Genomic DNA, 21,156 nt, shown 5'->3' with positions numbered 1-21,156 from the left:
ACCGATGTCTTAGGGGGAGTGTTTGCTAGTGCTGTTGGGGAGGGTTTAAACTAAAATGGCAGGGGGTTGGGAACCTGTGCAGGGAGATAGAGAAAAGGGAAGCAAGGATAGAAGCAAAAGACAGGAAGGAGAAAAGCAAAAGTGGAGGGCAGAGAAATCAAGTGTGTAAGTCAAACATGGCCACAGTAAATAATAATTCTAAAAGGACTAAGAGTGTTAAAAAAAAAAGCCTGAAGGCTTTGTGTCTTAATGCGAGGAGCATTCATAATAAGGTGGTTGAATTAGCTGCACAAATAGATGTAAACGGATATGATATAATTGGGATTACGGAGACATGGTTTCAGGGTGACCAAGACTGTGAATTCAACATCCAGGGGTATTCAATATTCAGGAAGGACAGGCAAAAAGGAAAAGGAGGTGGGGTACCATTGCTGGTTAAAGCAGAGATTAACAAAATAGTAAGGAAGGATATTAGCTTTGATGTAGTGTAATCTGTATGGGTAGAGCTGAGAAATACCAAGGAGCAGAAAACATTAGTGGGAATTGCATACAGACCCCCAAACAGTAATGCTGAGGTTCGGGATGGCATTAAACGGGAAATTAGAGACGCATGCAATAAGGGCACTGTAGTTATCATGGGTGACTTTAATCTACATATAGATTGGGCTAACCAAATTAGTAACAATACTGTGGAGGAGGACTTCCTGGAGTGTATGCGGGATGGATTCCTGGACCAATATGTCGAGGAACCAACTAGAGATCAGGCCATCTTAGACTGGGTATTATGTAATGAGAAAGGATTGATTAGCAATCTTGTTGTGCGAGGCCCCTTCGGGAGGAGCGATCATAATATGATAGAATTCTTCATTAAGATGGAGAGTGAATTAGTTGACTCAAAGACTAGGGTCCTGAACCTAAATAAAGGAAACTACGATGAGATGAGGCGCGAGTTGGCTAGGATGGATTGGGGAACGTTACTTAAAGGGCTGACAGTGGATAGGCAATGGCAAACATTTAAAGATCGCATGGATGAACTACAGAATTTGTTCATCCCTGTCTGGCATAAAAATAAAACAAAAAAGGTGGCGCAACCGTGGCTAACAAGGGAAATTAGGGATAGCATAAGATCCAAGGTGAAGGCATATAAATTGGCCAGAAAAAGCGGCAAACCTGAGGATTGGGAGCAGTTTAGGATTCAGCAAAGGAGGGCAAAAGGATTAATTAAGAGTGGGAAAATAGAGTATGAGAGTAAGCTTGCAGGGAACATAAAACTGCCTGTAAAAGCTTCTATAGATATGTGAAGAGAAAAAGATTGGTGAAGTCAAGTGTAGGTCCCTTGCAGTCAGAATGAAGGGAATTTATAATGTGGAACAAAGAAATAGCTGACCAATTAAATACATACTTTGGTTCTGTCTTCACAAGGGAGGACAAAAATAACCTCCCAGAGATGTCAGGGAACATAGGGTCTAATGAGAGAGAGGAACTGAATGAAATCAGTATTTGTAGGGAAATGGTGTTAGGGAAATTGACGGGATTGAAGGCCGATAAATCCCCAGGGCCTGATAATCTACATTCTAGGGTACTTCAGGAAGTGGCCCTAGAAATAGTAGATGCATTGCCGGTCATCTTCCAAAATTCTATAGACTCTGGAACAGTTCCCATGGATTGGAGGGTAGCTAATGTAACCGCACTATTTAAAAAAGGTGGTAGCAAGAAAATGGGGAATTATAGACCGGTAAGCCTGACATCGGTAGTGGGGAAAATGCTAGAGTCCATTATAAAAGATGTAATAGCAGAGCACTTGGAAAACAGTGACAGGATCGGACAAAGTCAACATGGATTTACAAAAGGTAAATCATGCTTGACTAATCTACTGGAATTTTTTGAGGATGTAACTGGTAGAATAGATAAGGGAGAACCAGTGGATGTGGTGTATTTGGACTTTCAGAAAGCTTTCGAAAAGGTCCCGTGACGTAATAAAGACTCACTACGCACTTGGTTGTACATAAAGCAAGGCTTTAATCGACTTGTAACAAAACATGGAGGTCTAGTTAGTAGTCACTAGCTTCCTGTTTCCAGATTGTCTCTGGCCAAGTTGGACCCACGCCCAAGTATTTATACTCCTCGGGCGGCGCCCTCAGCTGGCCGTTCAGTAGTACTTCCTGAGTTACTTCTTGTAGAAGTTGCAATTTATGACATCCCGCATAAGAGATAAGCGTGTAAAGTTAAAGCACATGGGATTGGGGGTAAGGTACTGACTTGGATAGAGAACTGGTTGGCAGACAGGGAGCAAAGAGTTGAAATAAACGCGTCTTTTTCCGAGTGGCAGGCAGTGACTAGTGGGGTACTGCAGGAATCGGTGCTAGGACCCCAGCTATTCACAATATATATTAATGATCTAGACAAGGGAACTAGATATAATATCTCCAAGTTTGCAGACGACACAAAGCTGGTTGGTGTGTGTGCTGTGAGGAGGATGCCGAGAAACTCCAGTATGATTTGGGCAGGTTGGGTGATTGGGCAGATGCATGGCAGATGCAGTATAATGTGGATAAATGCGAGGTTATCCACTTTGGTGGCAAAAACAGGAAGGCAGATTATTATCTGAATGGCAATAGATTGGGAGAAGGGGAAGTGCAACGAGACCTGGGTGTCCTTGTGCACCAGTCACTGAAGGTAAGCATGCAGGTGCAGCAGGTGGTTAAGAAGGCAAATGGTGTGTTGGCCTTCATAGCAAGAGGATTCGAGTACAGGAACAAGGATGTCTTGCTGCTGTTGCACAGGGCCCTGGTGAGACTACACCTTGAGTATTGTGTGCAGTTTTGGTCGCCTTATCTGAGGAAGGATGTTCTTGCTATGGAGGGAGTGCAGCGAAGATTCACCAGACTGATACCTGGGATGGCAGGAATGATGTATGAGGAGAGATTGGGTCAATTGGGCTTATATTCACTGGAGTTCTGAAGAATGAGAGGGGATCTCATTGAAACTTATAAAATTCTAACAGGACTAGACAGACTAGATGCAGGAAGGATGTTCCTGATGGCGGGGGAGTCCAGAACCAGGGGTCACATTCTAAGGATAAGGGGTAAGCCATTTAGGACAGAGATGAGGAGGAATTTCTTCACCCAGAGAGTGGTGAACCTGTGGAATTCTCTACCACAAAAGGCAGTTGAGGCCAATTCATGAAATATATTCAAGAAGGAGTTAGATATATTTCTTAAGGCAAAAGGGATCAAGGGATATGGGGAGAAAGCAGGGGCAGGGTACTGAATTTGGATGATCAGCCATGATCTCATTAAATGGCAGAGCAGGCTCGAGGGGCCGAATGGCCTACTCCTGCTCCTATCTTCTATGTTTGTATGTGCTGCATCGCTGGAGATGCCATTAATAAGACATTGGGCTGAAAATTGTCTTGGCCGGCAGTGTAAAATGGGCAATAGCAAATCAGCAGCCATTTTACACTGCACAATTGAAAGGAATATCGGGCGGAGTGTAAAACAGGTTGCAAATTCACTATTGCCCGTTTTACACTACCGCCCAAGACAAGTTTCACCTCCATTAAGCTAAGTCCCTGTCTGCCTGTTCTGGTGGTTCAGGTGTATCTTCAAGATTCTTTGACACTATTTGTAGAGCAAGGAGTTCTCCTGGTGAGCTGGTTAACAATCTTCCCTTAACCAACACCACCAAAAACAGACTGACTGGTTCATTTGTCACACTGCTATTTGTGGGATCTTGCTGTCTCGAAATGGCTGCTTCATTTACCGGCATAACAATGATCATTGCACTTGCAAGTAAATCATTGTAGGTGAAGCATTTTGAGACATTTGTGACAGGCCTGATTAAGTCCTATATTAAAGCAAGGTTTTCTTTTATTTACAAGAAAAGGATTTTGTTTTAGAAAATTTATCTGGAATAAATTCAGTGCCAGGTACTTCCCACACTCAATACCTACCTGTAGAATCCCTTTTTCCTTTAAAAAAAAAAATAACGAAAAAACAGATTTATACAAAAACAACACTGAAGGTGTGGGCAAGGAGAGGAGTTCAGGTAGCCAGCGCGGACTTTTGTAACATACATAACACAGGAACTGAGTAATTCCATAACAACACCCTCCCACCGCGCCAAAAAAAAAATCACAGCACCTTTAACTAATCCTGATTGACAACCTGCCTGTCAAAGCAAGTCCTGCGCCACATCAATAGGAATGCAATAGGACAATCAATCATACTGATTAATATCTTCTGTAATCGTCAATAGCTGTGTGCATGCAGAAATATATCGGGGGGGAAAATGAATTATGAATCTACATTCCCCTCAAACTTGATAACAGGATTAGGTTTTAATCAGCAAAATAGGTTGCAGCAGACCTGTGGTTGAATCAATAAAGCAGCGGGTTAATCTTCACATGAGCTAGGACAAAGAAACAGAAAACTTACAAACTGCAGTCCTTGGTAGCGAGCGATGGGAAAGTCCTTCACAATGTAAGTTGGTAAGTACACACAGGGTGGGAGGACGTGTTGCACCCGCGACAGATCTATTGGTGGAGCTGGAGAGGCAAAGGAAGCCCCACTTATATTAGAAAGCACCACAAATAAGTAAAGACCTTCAATTTCACAGGCAAAAGTGGCATAGATTCGTGTGAACCACTACATTAAACATTCGGTTTCCTAGATCAGTGTTGTCCAATATGTTAGCAACATGAGGCTAATTGCATTTCTGATCAGTAAATAAAAAATCAGTACTATACACTGTCGTTGGGCATGTGAGCTCAATACTCATATTCACGTGGCATTGCATGTGTACTTTAACCTATTTCCACATTTTGTTGGGAAAATGGTAACATGAAAAGCAGAGAGTGTGTGTTTTTTTGATCATTGTTTGTGCTTTTCTTCCTTGGTTACTACTTATTGTTTATCTGCTAAAATGTTGTGCAACACAGTTGATGATGTTGGACTTCAGTACCATGGATACACATTGTATGGAGAAGGGAGCTGTCAGCGTGATCAGCTCGACCAATCGGAATAGCCACTCCAAGCCAGTAGAAGAAAGCAAACCAACTAATAATGAGCGGCTCCAACAGGCCATGTGATGGCAAAGGGCGAGCAGCTCCCCACTGCATCCTGGATGGGGAGCAGGGACAGGTCTGACGTGACTCGTGCAAGACAACATTCTCATTAATCACACTGACGAAGCTCACAACTGCAGGACAAAAAGCTAGAAGCTGCACTAAGTTGTGCCGTGTCTGATAAATTCATGGCAGAATTCCAAAATTTGGTGAAAAAGAAAGACTGCAAAGTGCCGCACTGATTGGTGGTAGATGTTAAGTAAATACTGTATACAGGTGAAGTACATTTACCGGTATTGTGTGTACATTGTTTTCTACTAAAATGAGTGCATGTGACTAAAACGGTGTCACCGTCGCCACACTTTTGGCTAGTCAGTTATTGGACAACACTGTCCTGGATACACTGGGGTATATTTTCCTCTGTGGATAAAGTTCAATAAAAATGTAGATATGAGTAAATGGTGGGGTTTGATTTTCTCGAGTCACTGTGCACAGTGACAGCATAAACAATGCAGGAAGGTTGCCTTTGGGCAGTAATTTCAAGTGAATCCATGAAGATGTTTCAAAAGAAAGTCAGTTTAGCGTCAGTGGTGGGGAAGCTTTTAGGAAGAATAACTGGGGGAAAATTAACAGCCACTTGGACAAGCATGGACTAATGCAGGAGAGCCTGCATGGATTTGTTAAGGGCAAATCGTGTTTGACTAACTTGATTGAGTTTTTTGATGAGGTAACAGGGAGGGTGGATGAGGGCAGTGCAGTTGATGCTGTGTATATGGACTTTCAAAAGGCGTTTGATAAAGTGCCACATAATAGGCTATTTAGCAAAATTGAAGCCTATGGGATAAAAGGGGCAGTAGCAGCATGGATACAAAATTGGCTAAGGGATAGAAAACAGAGAGTTGTGGTGAATGGCTGTTTTTCGGAATGGAGGGAGGGTATACAGTGGTGCTCCCCAGGGTTCAGTACTAGGACCACTGCTGTTTTTGATATACATTAATGATTTGGACTAGCGGGTACAAAGCACAATTTCAAAATTTGCAGATGACACAAAACTTGGAAGTGTAGTAAACTGTGAGGGCTTAGACAGGCTGGTGGAATGGGTGGACACTTGGCAGATGGAATTCAACACAGAAAAGTGTGCGGTGATGCATTTTGGTAGGAAGACTGAGGAGACACAATACAAGCTAAATGGTACAGTTTTAAAGGGGGTGCCCCGAGTGACCTGGGGTGTTGGTGCGCAAACCTTTGAAGGTGGCAGGAGAGGTTAACAAAGCAGTTAATAAACCATATGGGATCCAGGGCTTTATAAATAGAGGCATAGCGTAGAAAAGCCAGGAAGTTATGCTAAACCTATAAAACACACTAGTTCGGCCCCTATTGTATTGTATCCAATCCTGGGCACCACACCTTAAGAAGGATGTGAAGGCTTTGGAGAGGGTGCAGAAGAGATTTACTAGAATGGTTCCAGGGATAAGAGGTTACATTTATGTGGATAGGCTGGAGAAGCTGGTATTCTCCTTGGAACAGAGAAGGCTAAGAGATTTGATAGAGGTGTTTAAAATCATGAAGTATTTAGATGGAGTAAATAAAGAGAAACTGTTTCCAGTGGCTGAAGGGTCGCTAACCAGAGGGCACAAATTTAAGGTGATTGGCAAAAGAACCAGAGGTGACATGAGGAAAAACATTTTTACGCAGCGAGTGGTTAGGATTTGGAATGCACTGCCTGATAGGGTGGTGGAAACAGATTCAATAGTAGCCTTCGAAAGGGAATTGGATAAATACCTGAAGGAGAAAAAATTGCAGGGATATGTGGAAAGAGCGGGGGAGTGTGACTAACTGGATTGCTCTTCGAAAGAGCCGGCACAGACTCGATGGGCTGAATGGCCTCCTTCTGTGCTGTACTGTTCTATGATCAAAGGATTCTATGAACACTGATGGATTCAGATTAACCTGAAACTTTGAAAGCAAAATGGCATGATTGATTTGAAATCACATTGATTTCAGTTTTTTTATGTTCTACAATAGAACCTTTGGTTCATGAAAAGAGCAAAATATACCCCATATAGAAAAACAAGATATATTCTCGCTTCGTCTTGGAATCCAAGAGGGTTATTTTATATTTTATGGGCTAGATTTTCAGTATAGGCAGTTTTGGGGCGCTAGCTTTAGCGCCCGCCCGAAGTTAGCGCCCGCCCCAAAGTAGCGCCCCGTTGCCGGGAATTCAGTGGCTTCGCCCTAAGAGGTTGGTGGAGCGCTAAAAGAGGCGTTCCACTACTCTCTTTAGGCGCTAAGCCGGCGGTCCAGAGGGATAGCGCCCAGGCGGGGCGCAGCACGGGTGCGGTCATTTTTGCACTGACAGCAGACCCCGTGGTGCCGACCAGCTCTTAAAGGGGGAAGGGACGAATTGGTCTGCTGCCACGCCCTGCACACTGCAGCCTTGCAAAGAGGCCTCAACACTACTGCTCAGCCCCAGGGAGTCATGGCAACGCCAGAGAAGGCCCGTCAGCGTGCCCTGCGCTTCTCAGAGGGTGATCTGGACATAATGGTCACAGCTCTGGAGGTGAGGCGCAAGATCTTGTTTCCAGAGAGTGGGAGGAATCCAACCCACCACGACTACACCAAAGCCTGGAAGCAGATCGCCCAGAGGGTGACGTTCACCGGCGAGGCCCCCAGGACCCACAAACAATGCCGTAAGAAATACAACGATCTGACCAGGATTGTGAGGGTGAGTAGCCTTTCCAGTCTCCTCCTCATTCTTGCATGTACACCTGACATGATGGGCAAAGGGACCTGAAAGTCCTTTTGGCCAGCCCTCAGCCAGCAGCATTGGGACAGTCATGAGCATCAAATGGCCATTCGGCACTCTACACTTTGGCCAAGCTATTCCACCATGGGAGGCAGTGGACAGTACATCAGGGCTTCACTCTGTCCAAGCTATTCCACCATGGGAGGCAGTGCACACTACACCAGGGCTTCACTCTGTCCAAGCTATTCCACCATGGGAGGCAGTGCACACTACATCAGGGCTTCACTCTGTCCAAGCTATTCCACCATGGGAGGCAGTGCACACTACATCAGGGCTTCACTCTGTCCAAGCTATTCCACCATGGGAGGCAGTGCACACTACATCAGGGCTTCACTTTGTCCAAGCTATTCCACCATGGGAGGCAGTGCACACTACATCAGGGCTTCACTGCGCACTTACAGCCCGTCCTTTCTCTTGCAGGCTAAAGTAGCGTTTAATCGCCAGGCCCGTGCCAGGGGTGGCCGCGCCAAGCTGCAGAAGCTCACTCGGCTGGAGGAGCGCGTGTGTGTGCTCATGGGAGCCCGTGTGATTGTCCCCACAGCGTGCGGTGTATCCGACCCTCCACTGCCCGGCAATGGTAAGGACCTCGCCTTTTGGCCCTCTCGCGTCGCACTGGCCCATCCGAGCTACCTCCTTTGCCACTGTCCCACCAATGCGCTGAATCCCACCAGTCCTAACTCCCTCGCTGACGCCGTCTCCTCACTCTGAAGCTACTCTTGTGCATTCCTGCTTTCAGCTGGTGACGACCAGGACCCTGAGGCTGCCAGTGACAGCACCTCCAACCAGGAGGAGGAGGAGGAGCAAGCCGGACCTTCGGGGGAACAGTCACGTCCCGCAGGAGAGGAGGAAATGCTTGACACCTCCTCACTGGACGAGTGCCTGGAGGAACTGTCGCAGGGCAATGCAGCTTCTGGGACCAGTGGCGTCCAGCCACCCAGCAGCCGTGCGCGTGGCCCGCGGCCTTCCCCCCAAAGGGGGGAAGGATCAGAGGGGAGTGCTGCTGCTCGGCACACTCGCCGTCACCAACGCGGCAAGGGTCCCCTAGTTCGGCCCCCTCCTCCCCAGCGGGAGAGTCGCGACTCCAGTCCGGACACCTTCACTTCGGAGGAGGTGCGGAAGCTCGATCAGATGGCCGACGACTCGGACCGGCGCCACACGGAGCTCATGAGCGTGGTGGGGCGCATGCCTGAGGCCATCGAGTCGCTGGCGACCAGTGTGCGCGAGTTCGGGGCAGCAACTGCCGCGACTGGCCGCATGCTAACTGATGCCGTCAAGACCCTGGCGGATGTGATGCGCGCGCACACCAGGACCACAGGGCCACTCACTGCTGCCACACGCGCTGTCTCAGGCAGGCATCGCCAGGGCAGGCGCCGCGCTGGACCATCCCAGCAAGCCGGCCGTCGGCTGATTGCTGCGGATCCTGCAGTGCGGGCCCGGCCGAGTGCCACCGCGCCACAGCACCAGCCAGCGCATCCCAGACGCCAGCTGGCCCACATTGCGCCATCCGTTGCCGCCATTCCCCCTCTGGGGCGTCGACGGCAAGCGGCTGCAGCTGATGGTGGCCAGGCTCAGGTGCGCCACTCAGCAGACGGCCCCTCGAGGCCCAAACGCCGTGTAGGCCGCCCCCCAGCGGCATCTGGCGGAAGGGCATCTGAGCCTCAGGCGCCTTCCCCCAGCCTCGCAGCAGCCACTGGGCAGAGCTTGCGAAGGAGCAGCAGGCAGGGCAGGGGAGGCAAAATGCTGGCCAAGGTCTCGCCCTCGCGGGCCACTCAGTAGAGGGTGTGGCCAGCTTTCCTTTAATATGGCGGTGGCCATCTTTATTTTGCCCATGGTTGTGCTTTTGGAGGGCTTTTTTTTTGCGTTAGGCCGACGTTGAGGCCCGGTTTCAATAAAGGTGGAGTGGCTCCTCCCCAGTTTGTGGGAGTGAGTCGTTTGTTGGGCTTTTTGTGGGGCCCGTTTATTGTTTTTGGGGATTCATGTGGGAAGGGCTTTTCATTTTTGTGTAATAAAAAATTATCTTTATTCATGCAGTCTCCATGGTTGTTCTTCTTAGTGTTTGTTGGCTTCGCCGGCTGAGGGCTTGCGGAGCGGCTGCATTCATCTTCCCTCATGGCCCCTGGCCATTCCCTGACAGGGGGCTTAGAAGTACCGTGTAATAAGGTGGCGTCGTGCGGCCCTTGGCCCTGGTCGCTCCCTCCTGGGAACGTACTCCTGCTCCTCCTCCTCCTCCTCCTCCTCCTCATGCTCCTCCTGCTCCTCCTCCTGAGGTGCTGGTCCAACGTCAGGTGGCAGTGCCTGAGTCCTGCGGATAGCCAGGTTGTGTAGCATGCAGCAAACCACCACAAATTGGGAGACCCGGTCCGGCGAATACTGGAGAGCTCCTCCGGAGCGATCAAGGCAGCGGAACCGCTGCTTGAGGACCCCAATAGTTAGCTCGATGATGTTGCGGGTGGTTTGATGGCTCTCGTTGTAGGCCTCTTCAGCAGCGGTCCTGGGCGCGCGGAGCGGGGTCATGAGCCAGGTGCACAAAGGATAGCCTTTGTCCCCGAGTAGCCATCCTCTTGGGGGAGGCTGTGCCTGGAACATGTCATGCACAGTACTCTGCCGCAGGATAAAGGCATCGTGGCTGCTGCCTGGGAAGCTGGCATTGACTGCCATGATGCGCTGCTTGTGGTCACAGACCAGCTGCACATTCAGAGAATGGTAGCCCTTCCTGTTGCGATACTGCTCGCCATGCTCCAGAGGGGCCCGCAAAGCCACATGCGTACAGTCAATGGCGCCCTGCACCAAGGGGAATTCCCCGAGTCTGGAAAATCCCAATGCGCGCTGATGCTGGCTCTCCAGGGCCATGGGGAAGGAGATGAATTGGCTTCTCCTTCTGAACAGTGCTTCGGTCACCTGGCGGATGCAGCGATGCACGCCGTACTGGGAGATGTTTGCTATGTCCCCAGCAGCGTATTGGAAGGAGCCGGTGGCATAGAAGTTCAATGCCACTGTCACCTTCACTTCCACCGACAGAGACGTCCTGCACCTGAGCTTTGGCCGCAGATCTCGGCGAAGCAGGTGGCAGATCTCTGCAATCACCCCCTTTCGGAATCGGAGCCTTTTAACACATCGCGCGGCACTCATGTTTAGGTAGGAGCGCTGCTGGCGGTATAGCCTGACTGGGTAAGGCCTACGTGGCCGACGCCTGTAGCCCCCTCTGCCTCTAGCCAGGGCTGCCCCTCTCACAATGCGTCTGCGAGCCCTACGGACATGGAGCTGCAGCTCCGCGTTGGCACCCCATGCAACCCCCATCAAATCCTGGCAAACACTCTAATTTCCAAATGGCCACTTGCAGCGCTGTTGCCTGAGTCCAAAAATACCTGGCTCTTGCTGCTTGAAACCAGTTAGCTATCCTCCTTGTTGTGTCTCCAGAAATGCGTTGCACAAGACTGTTTTCTGAAAAAAGGATGGCCTTTATACTGGAGAGGACGTTCCCTTTAATTAGCGCCCCCCGGGGCCCGCGCTGGTTGTGTTGCGTTCCTTTTTCCAAACGCTCCGGCCGCCCGCCGCACAATGGGGCGGTCCGACTGAAGTTTGCAATCGGGGCGGCCAAAGGGCGTTGCACGAGGATGTGACGTCATTTTCTGCGCGCGCATCCGGGCGGGCGCTAAACTTTGCGCCGGCGCTAACGGGCAACTTAATTTGGGGCGGAGCGCAAACTGCGCTGCGCCCGGGTGCTACACGCATAGCGCCCGGAAATCACTTCTCTTAAGGCGCTAACTGCTGGCGCAAGCTACTGAAAATCTAGCCCTATATTCCTGTGCACCTTGTTATAGAAACCTGCTAATTATTGCTTGACCAGAATTCTGGACAGTTAACACATGACACCAGTCATTGTAATGACAATGAGTCAAAGCAGCAATTGCATTTAAATGATATTCACCACTTTTGGCTGTTGGTTAAGGTATGTTTTTATTTTAAACACTATCCAGTTATCTTCTAGAACTTGCATTGCATCTGTGAGTTAAATTAGCAGTGTTAGAGAGTGTTACAGTGAGCATTGTAGGGCATATTAGAGAGCGTCACAGTGAGCTGTGTAGAGTATATTAGAGAATGTGCTGGTGAGCAGTAATGGGTATGCCAGGGAGTGTTACAGTGATCAAAACAGAAAATGCCAGAAGTACTCAGCAGGTCTGGCAGCATCTGCGGAGAGAGAAACAGTTAATGTTTCAGGTCGAGGATCTTTTGTCAGAACTGGAAAAAATTAGATATCGCAGGTTCTAAGCAAGTACAGAGGCAGAGAAAGGGGGGAAGGAGAAAAACAAAACAAAAGGGAAGGTCTATGATATGGTGAAAGGCAGCAAAGATTAAATGAAAAAGGGATGATGGTGTTACAGTGAGCAGAGTAAGATATTAGAGCGTAGTACCGTGAGGGGTGTAGCATATGTTAGAAAGTGTTACTATGAACAGTGTAGGGTATATTGGGATTGTTACAGTGAGCAGTCTAACGTGTGTCAGAGAGCGTTACAGTGAGGGGTGTAGGGTGTGTCAGAGAGTGTTACAGTGAAGGGTGTAGGGTGTGTCAGAGTGTTACAGTGAGGGGTGTAGGGTGCGTCAGAGAGTGTTACAGTGAGGGGTGTAGGGTGTGTCAGAGTGTGTTACAGTGAGGGGTGTAGGGTGTGTCAGAGAGTGTTACAGTGAGGGGTGTAGGGTGTGTCAGAGAGTGTTACAGTGAGGGGTGTAGGGTGTGTCAGAGAGTGTTACAGTGAGGGGTGTAGGGTGTGTCAGAGAGTGTTACAGTGAGGGGTGTAGGGTGCGTCAGAGAGTGTTACAGGGAGGGGTGTAGGGTGTGTCAGAGAGTGTTACAGTGAGGGGTGTAGGGTGTATCAGAGAGTGTTACAGTGAGGGGTGCATCAGAGAGTGTTACAGTGAGGGGTGTAGGGTGTGTCAGAGTGTTACAATGAGGGGTGTAGGGTGTATCAGAGAGTGTTACAGTGAGGGGTGTAGGGTGTGTCAGAGAGTGTTACAGTGAGGGGTGTAGGGTGTGTCAGAGAGTGTTACAGTGAGGGGTGTAGGGTGTGTCAGAGTGTTACAATGAGGGGTGTAGGGTGTGTCAGAGAGTGTTACAGTGAGGGGTGTAGGGTGTGTCAGAGAGTGTTACAGTGAGGGGTGTAGGGTGTGTCAGAGTGTTACAATGAGGGGTGTAGGGTGTGTCAGAGAGTGTTACAGTGAGGGGTGTAGGGTGTGTCTGAGTGTTACAGTGAGGGGTGTAGGGTGTGTCAGAGTGTTACAATGAGGGGTGTAGGGTGTGTCAGAGAGTGTTACAGTGAGGGGTGTAGGGTATGTCTGAGAGTGTTACAGTGAGGGGTGTAGTGTGTGTCAGAGAGTGTTACAGTGAGGGGTGTAGGGTGTGTCAGTTGGTGTTACAGTGAGGGGTGTAGGGTGTGTCAGAGTGTTACAGTGAGGGGTGTAGGGTGTGTCAGAGTGTTACAGTGAGGGGTGTAGGGTATGTCTGAGAGTGTTACAGTGAGGGGTGTAGTGTGTGTCAGAGAGTGTTACAGTGAGGGGTGTAGGGTGTGTCAGTTGGTGTTACAGTGAGGGGTGTAGGGTGTGTCAGAGAGTGTTACGGTGAGGGGTGTAGGGTGTGTCAGAGAGTTTTACAGTGAGGGGTGTCGGCACTGTTCACGCTAAGCTGTGTGGTTGCGCGGCTGTGCAGTTACCTTGATGTTTCCACGCGTTGCCGGCTGTGCAGTCCCGTTGGAGCTCGTTCTTCAGGCCTGCAGGAGCGGGCTTCGGCGCCTACGTGCTGGACCCATTTCAGCACCTATGTGCTAGAAGCCACTACAGGCCTGAGGCCTGAGCCACTGAAAAAGTGAACGGTTGTCGATACTGTGCTGGGAGTCGTGACGAATGACAATGAGCTTATAAAGAGCGCCTGCGCACTGGTACCCGCTACCGGCCTGAGCCTCAGAGAGGGAGGGGGAAAGAGAGAGAGAGCGAGAGAGACTGGGGGAGAGAGCCAGAGAGACGGGGGGAGAGAGAGAGAGAGATTGGGGGAGAGAGAGACTGGGGGAGAGAGAGAGAGACTGGGGGAGAGAGAGAGAGAGACGGGGAGAGAGAGCGAGTGAAGGACAGGGGAGAGAGAGACTGGCGGAGAGAGAGAGACGGGGGAGAGAGAGAGAGAGACTGGGGGAGAGAGAGTGAGACTGGGGGGAGAGAGAGATTGGGGCGAGAGAGAGATGGGGAGAGAGCGAGAGAGAGACTGGGGGAGAGACAGAGAAACTGGGGGAGAGAGAGAGAGACTGGGGGTGAGAGAGAGAGAGAGAGACTGGGGAGAGGGAGAGAGACGGTGAGAGAGAGAGACTGGGGAGAGAGAGAGAGACTGGGGAGAGAGAGAGAGGCTGGGGAGAGAGAGAGAGACTGGGGGAGAGGGAGAGAGAGAGAGACTGGGGGGAGAGGGAGAGAGAGACTGGGGGAGAGAGAGAGAGACTGGGGGTGAGAGAGAGAGACTGGGGGTGAGAGAGAGACTGGGGGTGAGAGAGAGACTGGGGTGAGAGAGAGAGACTGGGGGTGAGAGAGAGACTGGGGGGGGAAAGAGAGACTGGGGAGAGAGAGAGACTGGGGGGGAGAGAGAGAGACTGGGGGGGAGAGAGAGAGACTGGGCGTGAGAGAGAGAGAGACTGGGGGTGAGAGAGAGAGACTGGGGGTGAGAGAGAGAGACTGGGGGTGAGAGAGACTGGGGGTGAGAGAGAGAGACTGGGGGTGAGAGAGAGAGACTGGGGGTGAGAGAGAGAGACTGGGGGTGAGAGAGAGAGACTGGGGTGAGAGAGAGAGACTGGGGGTGAGAGAGATAGACTGGGGGTGAGAGAGAGACTGGGGGTGAGAGAGAGAGACTGGGGGTGAGAGAGAGAGACTGGGGAGAGAGAGAGAGAGACTGGGGAGAGAGAGAGAGACTGGGGGTGAGAGAGAGAGACGGGGGTGAGAGAGAGAGACTGCGGGTGAGAGAGAGACTGGGGTGAGAGAGAGAGACGGGGGTGAGAGAGAGAGACTGGGGGTGAGAGAGAGACTGGGGGTGAGAGAGAGAGACTGGGGGTGAGAGAGAGAGACGGGGGTGAGAGAGAGAGACTGGGGGTGAGAGAGAGACTGGGGGTGAGAGAGAGAGACTGGGGGTGAGAGAGAGAGACTGGGGGTGAGAGAGAGAGACTGGGGAGAGAGAGAGAGAGACTGGGGAGAGAGAGAGAGACTGGGGGTGAGAGAGAGAGACGGGGGTGAGAGAGAGAGACTGGGGGTGAGAGAGAGACTGGGGTGAGAGAGAGAGACGGGGGTGAGAGAGAGAGACGGGGGTGAGAGAGAGACTGGGGGTGAGAGAGACTGGGGGTGAGAGAGACGGGGGTGAGAGAGAGACTGGGGGTGAGAGAGAGAGACTGGGGAGAGAGAAAGACTGGGGGAGAGGGAGAGAGACTGGGGAGAGAGAGACTGGGGGAGCGAGAGAGAGACTGGGGAGCGAGAGAGAGACTGGGGAGCGAGGGAGAGACTGGGGGAGCGAGAGAGAGACTGGGGAGCGAGAGAGACTGGGGAGCGAGGGAGAGACTGGGGGAGCGAGAGAGAGACTGGGGAGCGAGGGAGAGACTGGGGGAGCGAGAGAGAGACTGGGGGAGCGAGGGAGAGACTGGGGGAGCGAGAGAGAGACTGGGGAGCGAGAGAGAGACTGGGGGAGCGAGGGAGAGACTGGGGGAGCGAGAGAGAGACTGGGGAGCGAGAGAGAGACTGGGGAGCGAGAGAGAGACTGGGGGAGAGAGAGAGAGACTTGGGGAGTGAAAGAGGGACTGAGGAGAGGGAGAGACTGGGGGAGTGAGAGAGACGGGGAGAGAGAGAGAGACTGGGGAGCGAGAGAGAGACTGTGGAGCGATAGAGAGACTGGGGAGCGAGAGAGTGTCTGGGGAGCGAGAGAGAGACTGGGTGGAGAGAGAGAGAGAGAGAGAGACTTGGGGAGTGAAAGAGTGACTGGGGAGAGAGAGAGACTGGGGAGAAAGTGAGAGAGACAGTGAGAGAGAGAGAGAGAGAGACTGGAGAGAGAGACAGAGAGAGACTGGGGCGAGTGAGAGAGAGAGACAGAGACAGAGACAGAGAGAGAGAGAGACGGACACAGGGAGAGGGGGACAGGGACAGAGAGTGGGACAGAGAGAGAGATTAGGACAGGGACAGAGACAGGGAGAGAGAGAGAGAGTCAGAGAGCGAGAGAGAGAGAGAGAATCAGAGGGAGGGAGAGTGAGAGACAGGGTCAGGAGAGAGCGAGAGGCAGGGTCAGAGGGAGAGAGAGCGAGAGACAGGGTCAGAGGAAGAGAGAGCGAGTGACAGGTTCAGAGGGAGAGAGAGCGAGTGACAGGATCAGAGGGAGAGAGAGCGAGTGACAGGGTCAGAGGGAGGGAGAGCGAGTGACAGGGTCAGAGGGCGAGAGACAGGGTCAGAGGGAGAGAGAGTGAGAGACAGGGTCAGAGGGAGAGAGAGCGAGTGACAGGGTCAGAGGGAGAGAGAGCGAGTGACAGGATCAGAGGGAGAGAGAGCGAGTGACAGGATCAGAGGGAGAGAGAGCGACAGACAGGGTCAGAGGGAGAGCGAGTGAGAGACAGGGTCAGAGGGAGAGCGAGTGAGAGACAGGGTCAGAGGGAGAGAGAGCGAGAGACAGGGTCAGAGGGAGAGAGAGTGAGAGACAGGGTCAGAGGGAGAGAGAGCGAGAGACAGGGTCAGAGGGAGAGAGAGCGAGAGACAGGGTCAGAGGGAGAGAGAGCGAGTGACAGGTTCAGAGGGAGAGAGAGCGAGTGACAGGGTCAGAGGGAGAGAGAGCGAGAGACAGGATCAGAGGGAGAGAGAGCGACAGACAGGGTCAGAGGGAGAGAGAGCGAGAGACAGGGTCAGAGGGAGAGAGAGTGAGAGACAGGGTCAGAGGGAGAGAGAGCGAGAGACAGGGTCAGAGGGAGAGAGAGCGAGTGACAGGATCAGAGGGAGAGAGAGCGACAGACAGGGTCAGAGGGAGAGAGAGCGAGAGACAGGGTCAGAGGGAGAGAGAGTGAGAGACAGGGTCAGAGGGAGAGAGAGCGAGAGACAGGGTCAGAGGGAGAGAGAGCGAGTGACAGGATCAGAGGGAGAGAGAGCGACAGACAGGGTCAGAGGGAGAGAGAGCGAGAGACAGGGTCAGAGGGAGAGAGAGTGAGAGACAGGGTCAGAGGGAGAGAGAGCGAGAGACAGGGTCAGAGGGAGAGAGAGTGAGAGACAGGGTCAGAGGGAGAGAGAGCGAGTGACAGGTTCAGAGGGAGAGAGAGCGAGTGACAGGGTCAGAGGGAGAGAGAGCGAGAGACAGGATCAGAGGGAGAGAGAGCGACAGACAGGGTCAGAGGGAGAGCGAGTGAGAGACAGGGTCAGAGGGAGAGCGAGTGAGAGACAGGGTCAGAGGGAGAGAGAGCGAGAGACAGGGTCAGAGGGAGAGAGAGTGAGAGACAGGGTCAGAGGGAGAGAGAGCGAGAGACAGGGTCAGAGGGAGAGAGAGCGAGAGACAGGGTCAGAGGGAGAGAGAGCGAGAGACAGGGTCAGAGGGAGAGAGAGCGAGTGACAGGTTCAGAGGGAGAGAGAGCGAGAGACAGGGTCAGAGGGAGAGAGAGGGAGAGACAGGGTCAGAGAGAGAGAGAGCGAGAGACAGGGTCAGAGGGAGAGAGAGCGAGAGACAGGGTCAGAGGGAGAGAGAGGGAGAGACAGGGTCAGAGAGAGAGAGAGCGAGAGACAGGGTCAGAGGGAGAGAGAGCGAGAGACAGGGTCAGAGGGAGAGAGAGCGAGTGACAGGGTCAGAGGGAGAGAGAGTGAGAGACAGGGTCAGAGGGAGAGAGAGCGAGAGACAGGGTCAGAGGGAGAGAGAGTGAGAGACAGGGTCAGAGGGAGAGAGAGCGAGAGACAGGGTCAGAGGGAGAGAGAGCGAGAGACAGGGTCAGAGGGAGAGAGAGTGAGAGACAGGGTCAGAGGGAGAGAGAGTGAGAGACAGGGTCAGAGGGAGAGAGAGCAAACTCAATTGCTACTTGGCCCTAAACAGACAATACAACATAGCTGATTACCTGACCATGGTAAAGGATAACAAACTGAGAAGAACCTTGACAAGGTACAGACTTAGCGAACATAGCCTAGCGATCGAAAAAGGCAGACACAGGCAGACCAGGCTGCCAAGAGAAGACAGGATATGCTCTCACTGCAGTCAGGGAGTAGTTGAGACAGAGATGCACTTCCTCACAGCCTGTGGAAAATATCAGGGCATCAGAGAGAATTTCTACCAAAAATTCTCACAATATGCCCTGAATTCAGAAATCTGACTGACAACCAAAAACTCCCATTCCTACTGGGGGAGGAGAGAAGCTGTGTAACACTGGCGGCACACTATGTTACAGCTTGCCATGAACAGAGGGACAACCAGTAAACTAAGACAAGAGTATATATAAACAAGGCAAATGTATATTTATAAACTCAGGGATATACCTGTTTATACACTGTATGAATGGAACCGCGTTTATGTGTTCAACCATAAATGTATTTTGATGCTTTGGCAACATAAGATGTACCTTATCATGCCAATAAAGCGATTTGTATTGTATTGTATTGTATTGAGAGACAGGGTCAGAGGGAGATAGAGAGAGAAACGGAGGGTGAGAGGGACAGAGAGAGACAGAAAGAGAGAGACAGTCAGAGGGAGGGAGAGCAAGAAACAGGGTCAGAGGGAGATAGAGAGAGAAACAGAGGGAGAGAAGGACAGAGAGAGAGAGACTGCGAAAGAGGGAGAGAAAGAGAGGGATGAGGGTCCAGGCGTGTGTAGTCCATTCCCGGGGATTGAGTGGCAGCTGCATTTTGGAACAGCACAGGTGGAGGCGCAAATGGCCACTGGAAGGAGGCGAAAGCAAAATATCTTTAGGCCCGCGGTGAAATTTTTTTAAAAATTCAGAAAATTGTTTAAAGCCGGAAAAAAATACAGGAAAGTGAATATGAACGTCCCGCGGTAAGTTCCAGTCAAATTTTGCCAGGTGTTGTCCCCTTTTTGAAAGAGTTTATCAGGGTTATTTAAATCATGTTATGAGAGAGGGGAAAAAGGTTGTGCCCCCATTTGTATCACAGAATCACAGAAACCTCACAGTGCAGATAGAGGCCATTTCGGCCCATCGAGCCTGCACTGACACATATCCCACCCGATCCCCGTAACCCCTACACTAACACCAACACATGTCCCACCCTATCCCCGTAACCCCACGTATTTAATCCCCCTAACACTAAGGGTCAATTTTTTTATCATAGCCAATCAACCTAACCCGCACATCTTTGGACTGTGGGAGGAAACCGGAGCACCCGGAAGAAACCCACGCAAACACGGGGAGAATGTGAGTCTGTGAGAGATGGAGGGAACGGCAGCAGAAAAAGAGGAAACAACTTCTCCAAAACTGATCCCAACTCATCGCCAAGGCTGGGGATAGATAACCTCACCACCGCCTTAGGAAGTTTAAACATTTTATTCACTTTCTTATTTGAGCTTTGTTTGGAATTAGAGTTTATTTTATTATTGTTTTGTTGTATGTTTAACGGCAGCATTGAAGAGGGAAAGAGAAACTTGGAGCAACTTCTTCTGTCAAAGTTGCAATGAGACTTGAAGAATTTAAAGATTTTTAATGAACTTTTTCCAAAAAATTAGTGTTAAAAATACTTTTTTCCCCCTAAGATAAACAAGCAAAAATCAATTTTCCCCTCATCTAAACAAGTTTCAACCAGGTCTTGAAGTCCAAACGCTTTTAAAGAGGCTCTGAATTGCTTCAAACGTTTTAAAATGTAAATTTTCAATATTTGATTTTGAACGATCGACTGAAGTGAGTAGCTTTACACAAACATGCAACCACGCTGTTGAGGAGGAGGAGGGCAGCGGAGGATTTGTAGGAGTTACTTTTTTTTAAAGTCAATAAAAAGTATCATTAAGACGTTTAGGAAGAGAACCAAAAAAGGAGAAAAACACAAACCATTTTATTTTCTCTGTCGTTCTGTAGTCCGAACAAGTCTCAGGAATAATGTAAATATACATTTTCTCTTAAACGTTTAGTGGAGTGTTAATAGAAACAAGAGTTATGTAATGTATAAAAATTGCAGGAAGCTACTTTAGAAGAAACCACTATTTGTTCATTAAGAAAGACACAGAAAATACTTCGATTAAACTGATAATGTACATTTCAATTTGGTATAAATGTTTGAACTAGGGGATTAAAAATTGAGAGTACAATGAAATTTGTTTCCCGCTATTAAATTGCGAAGTACCTAAAATAATTCAGCATTTTTCATGATAAGAGCAGGGATTAATATTGTGGCGAATGTTTGAGAGAAAAACATTAGAAGCAAAATTCGTAAATTAACATCTTTATGTCAATATATTAGTAAACATTTCCAAGTCAGTCTGATTGGTTCTCCTGTCCAGGAAGAAAGATGAATGTTTATTTCAGTTAAATCATAGCTTTTCCTGCATTTTGTTTTTAATTCGGTGACACAAATTGTGTATGTGTTTTTCTGCACTTGTGAATAAAGTGCTGCATTTCTGACATGTTACATGGGGGGGTGCTAGTTCAAGAAGACAACTTTTATTAATCAAAGTGATTGAAGTTGAAAATACGGATACAGTTTTTGTTCAATTCTTTTTAATACTGTGAACTAAAGAACTACAGCACTTTATATTTGTTCGTTGTCTGGTTGCATTGTGATTAATATTCTAATTAAGTATCTGGACATACAGCACATCAGCGCCATAGGAAAGCCGCTGCTCCTGCTGCTTGTGCAGCCATTGCTATAGTGACATGAGGGATGGGCTAATACATTGAAAACTTTAAAATTAATACAAATTGCACGAATAGATAGGCCTTTCAGCTCACCTTGGGCGTTTGGATTGTTTGTCGATGCATAACCGTGTAACTGAGTGACGTTTCTGAAGTGTTAATGCATTATTATGCAGTTCCTTTATATCCCAGTCATTTCTGACAAGTAATTTTTAAAAAAATAGAGTTTGTACATGATGAACTAAAAGCTTTTAATTAAGTCTACCATAAACAAACTTGCAGAATGGGCATGTAAATGACAAATGAATTTCAATATAGTTAAGTGTGAGGTGGTGCATTTTGGTAGGAGGAATAAGGAGGCCACCTACTCCTTGGAAAATAAGAGTCTAGAAACATAGAAGATAGGAGCAGGAGTAGGCCATTCGGCCCCTGGAGCCTGCTCTGCCATTTAATGAGATCATGGCTGA

At 49.7% G+C, this 21,156-nt stretch overlaps 1 protein-coding gene and 1 long non-coding RNA gene across 4 annotated transcripts in view; one reads left to right on the top strand and one right to left on the bottom strand.

Annotated features, from left to right (window-relative positions):
- LOC147106611 (N-acetyl-beta-glucosaminyl-glycoprotein 4-beta-N-acetylgalactosaminyltransferase 1-like) overlaps positions 1–21,156 on the bottom strand; it is a 950,756-nt gene that overhangs the window by 149,632 nt on the left and 779,968 nt on the right. For all 3 annotated transcript variants that reach the window (XM_086007621.1, XM_086007622.1, XM_086007623.1), the window contains exon 11: positions 4,437–4,546. In XM_086007621.1, coding sequence (XP_085863747.1) covers positions 4,437–4,546 — 110 coding nt within the window. The remainder of the gene's footprint in view (positions 1–4,436; positions 4,547–21,156) is intronic.
- LOC147106612 (uncharacterized) overlaps positions 4,480–21,156 on the top strand; it is a 34,510-nt gene continuing 17,833 nt past the window's right edge. The window contains exon 1 of the long non-coding RNA XR_015080963.1: positions 4,480–5,341. This is a non-coding gene — a long non-coding RNA (uncharacterized LOC147106612). The remainder of the gene's footprint in view (positions 5,342–21,156) is intronic.

The sequence above is a fragment of the Somniosus microcephalus genome, chromosome 15, assembly GCF_052327205.1.
Source record: "Somniosus microcephalus isolate GS21.2 chromosome 15, FLI_Smic_1.0, whole genome shotgun sequence".
Classification (NCBI taxonomy): domain Eukaryota; kingdom Metazoa; phylum Chordata; class Chondrichthyes; order Squaliformes; family Somniosidae; genus Somniosus; species Somniosus microcephalus.
The sequence above is the reverse complement of the archived record's forward strand: the minus strand, read 5'-3'. Positions and strand labels throughout refer to the sequence as shown.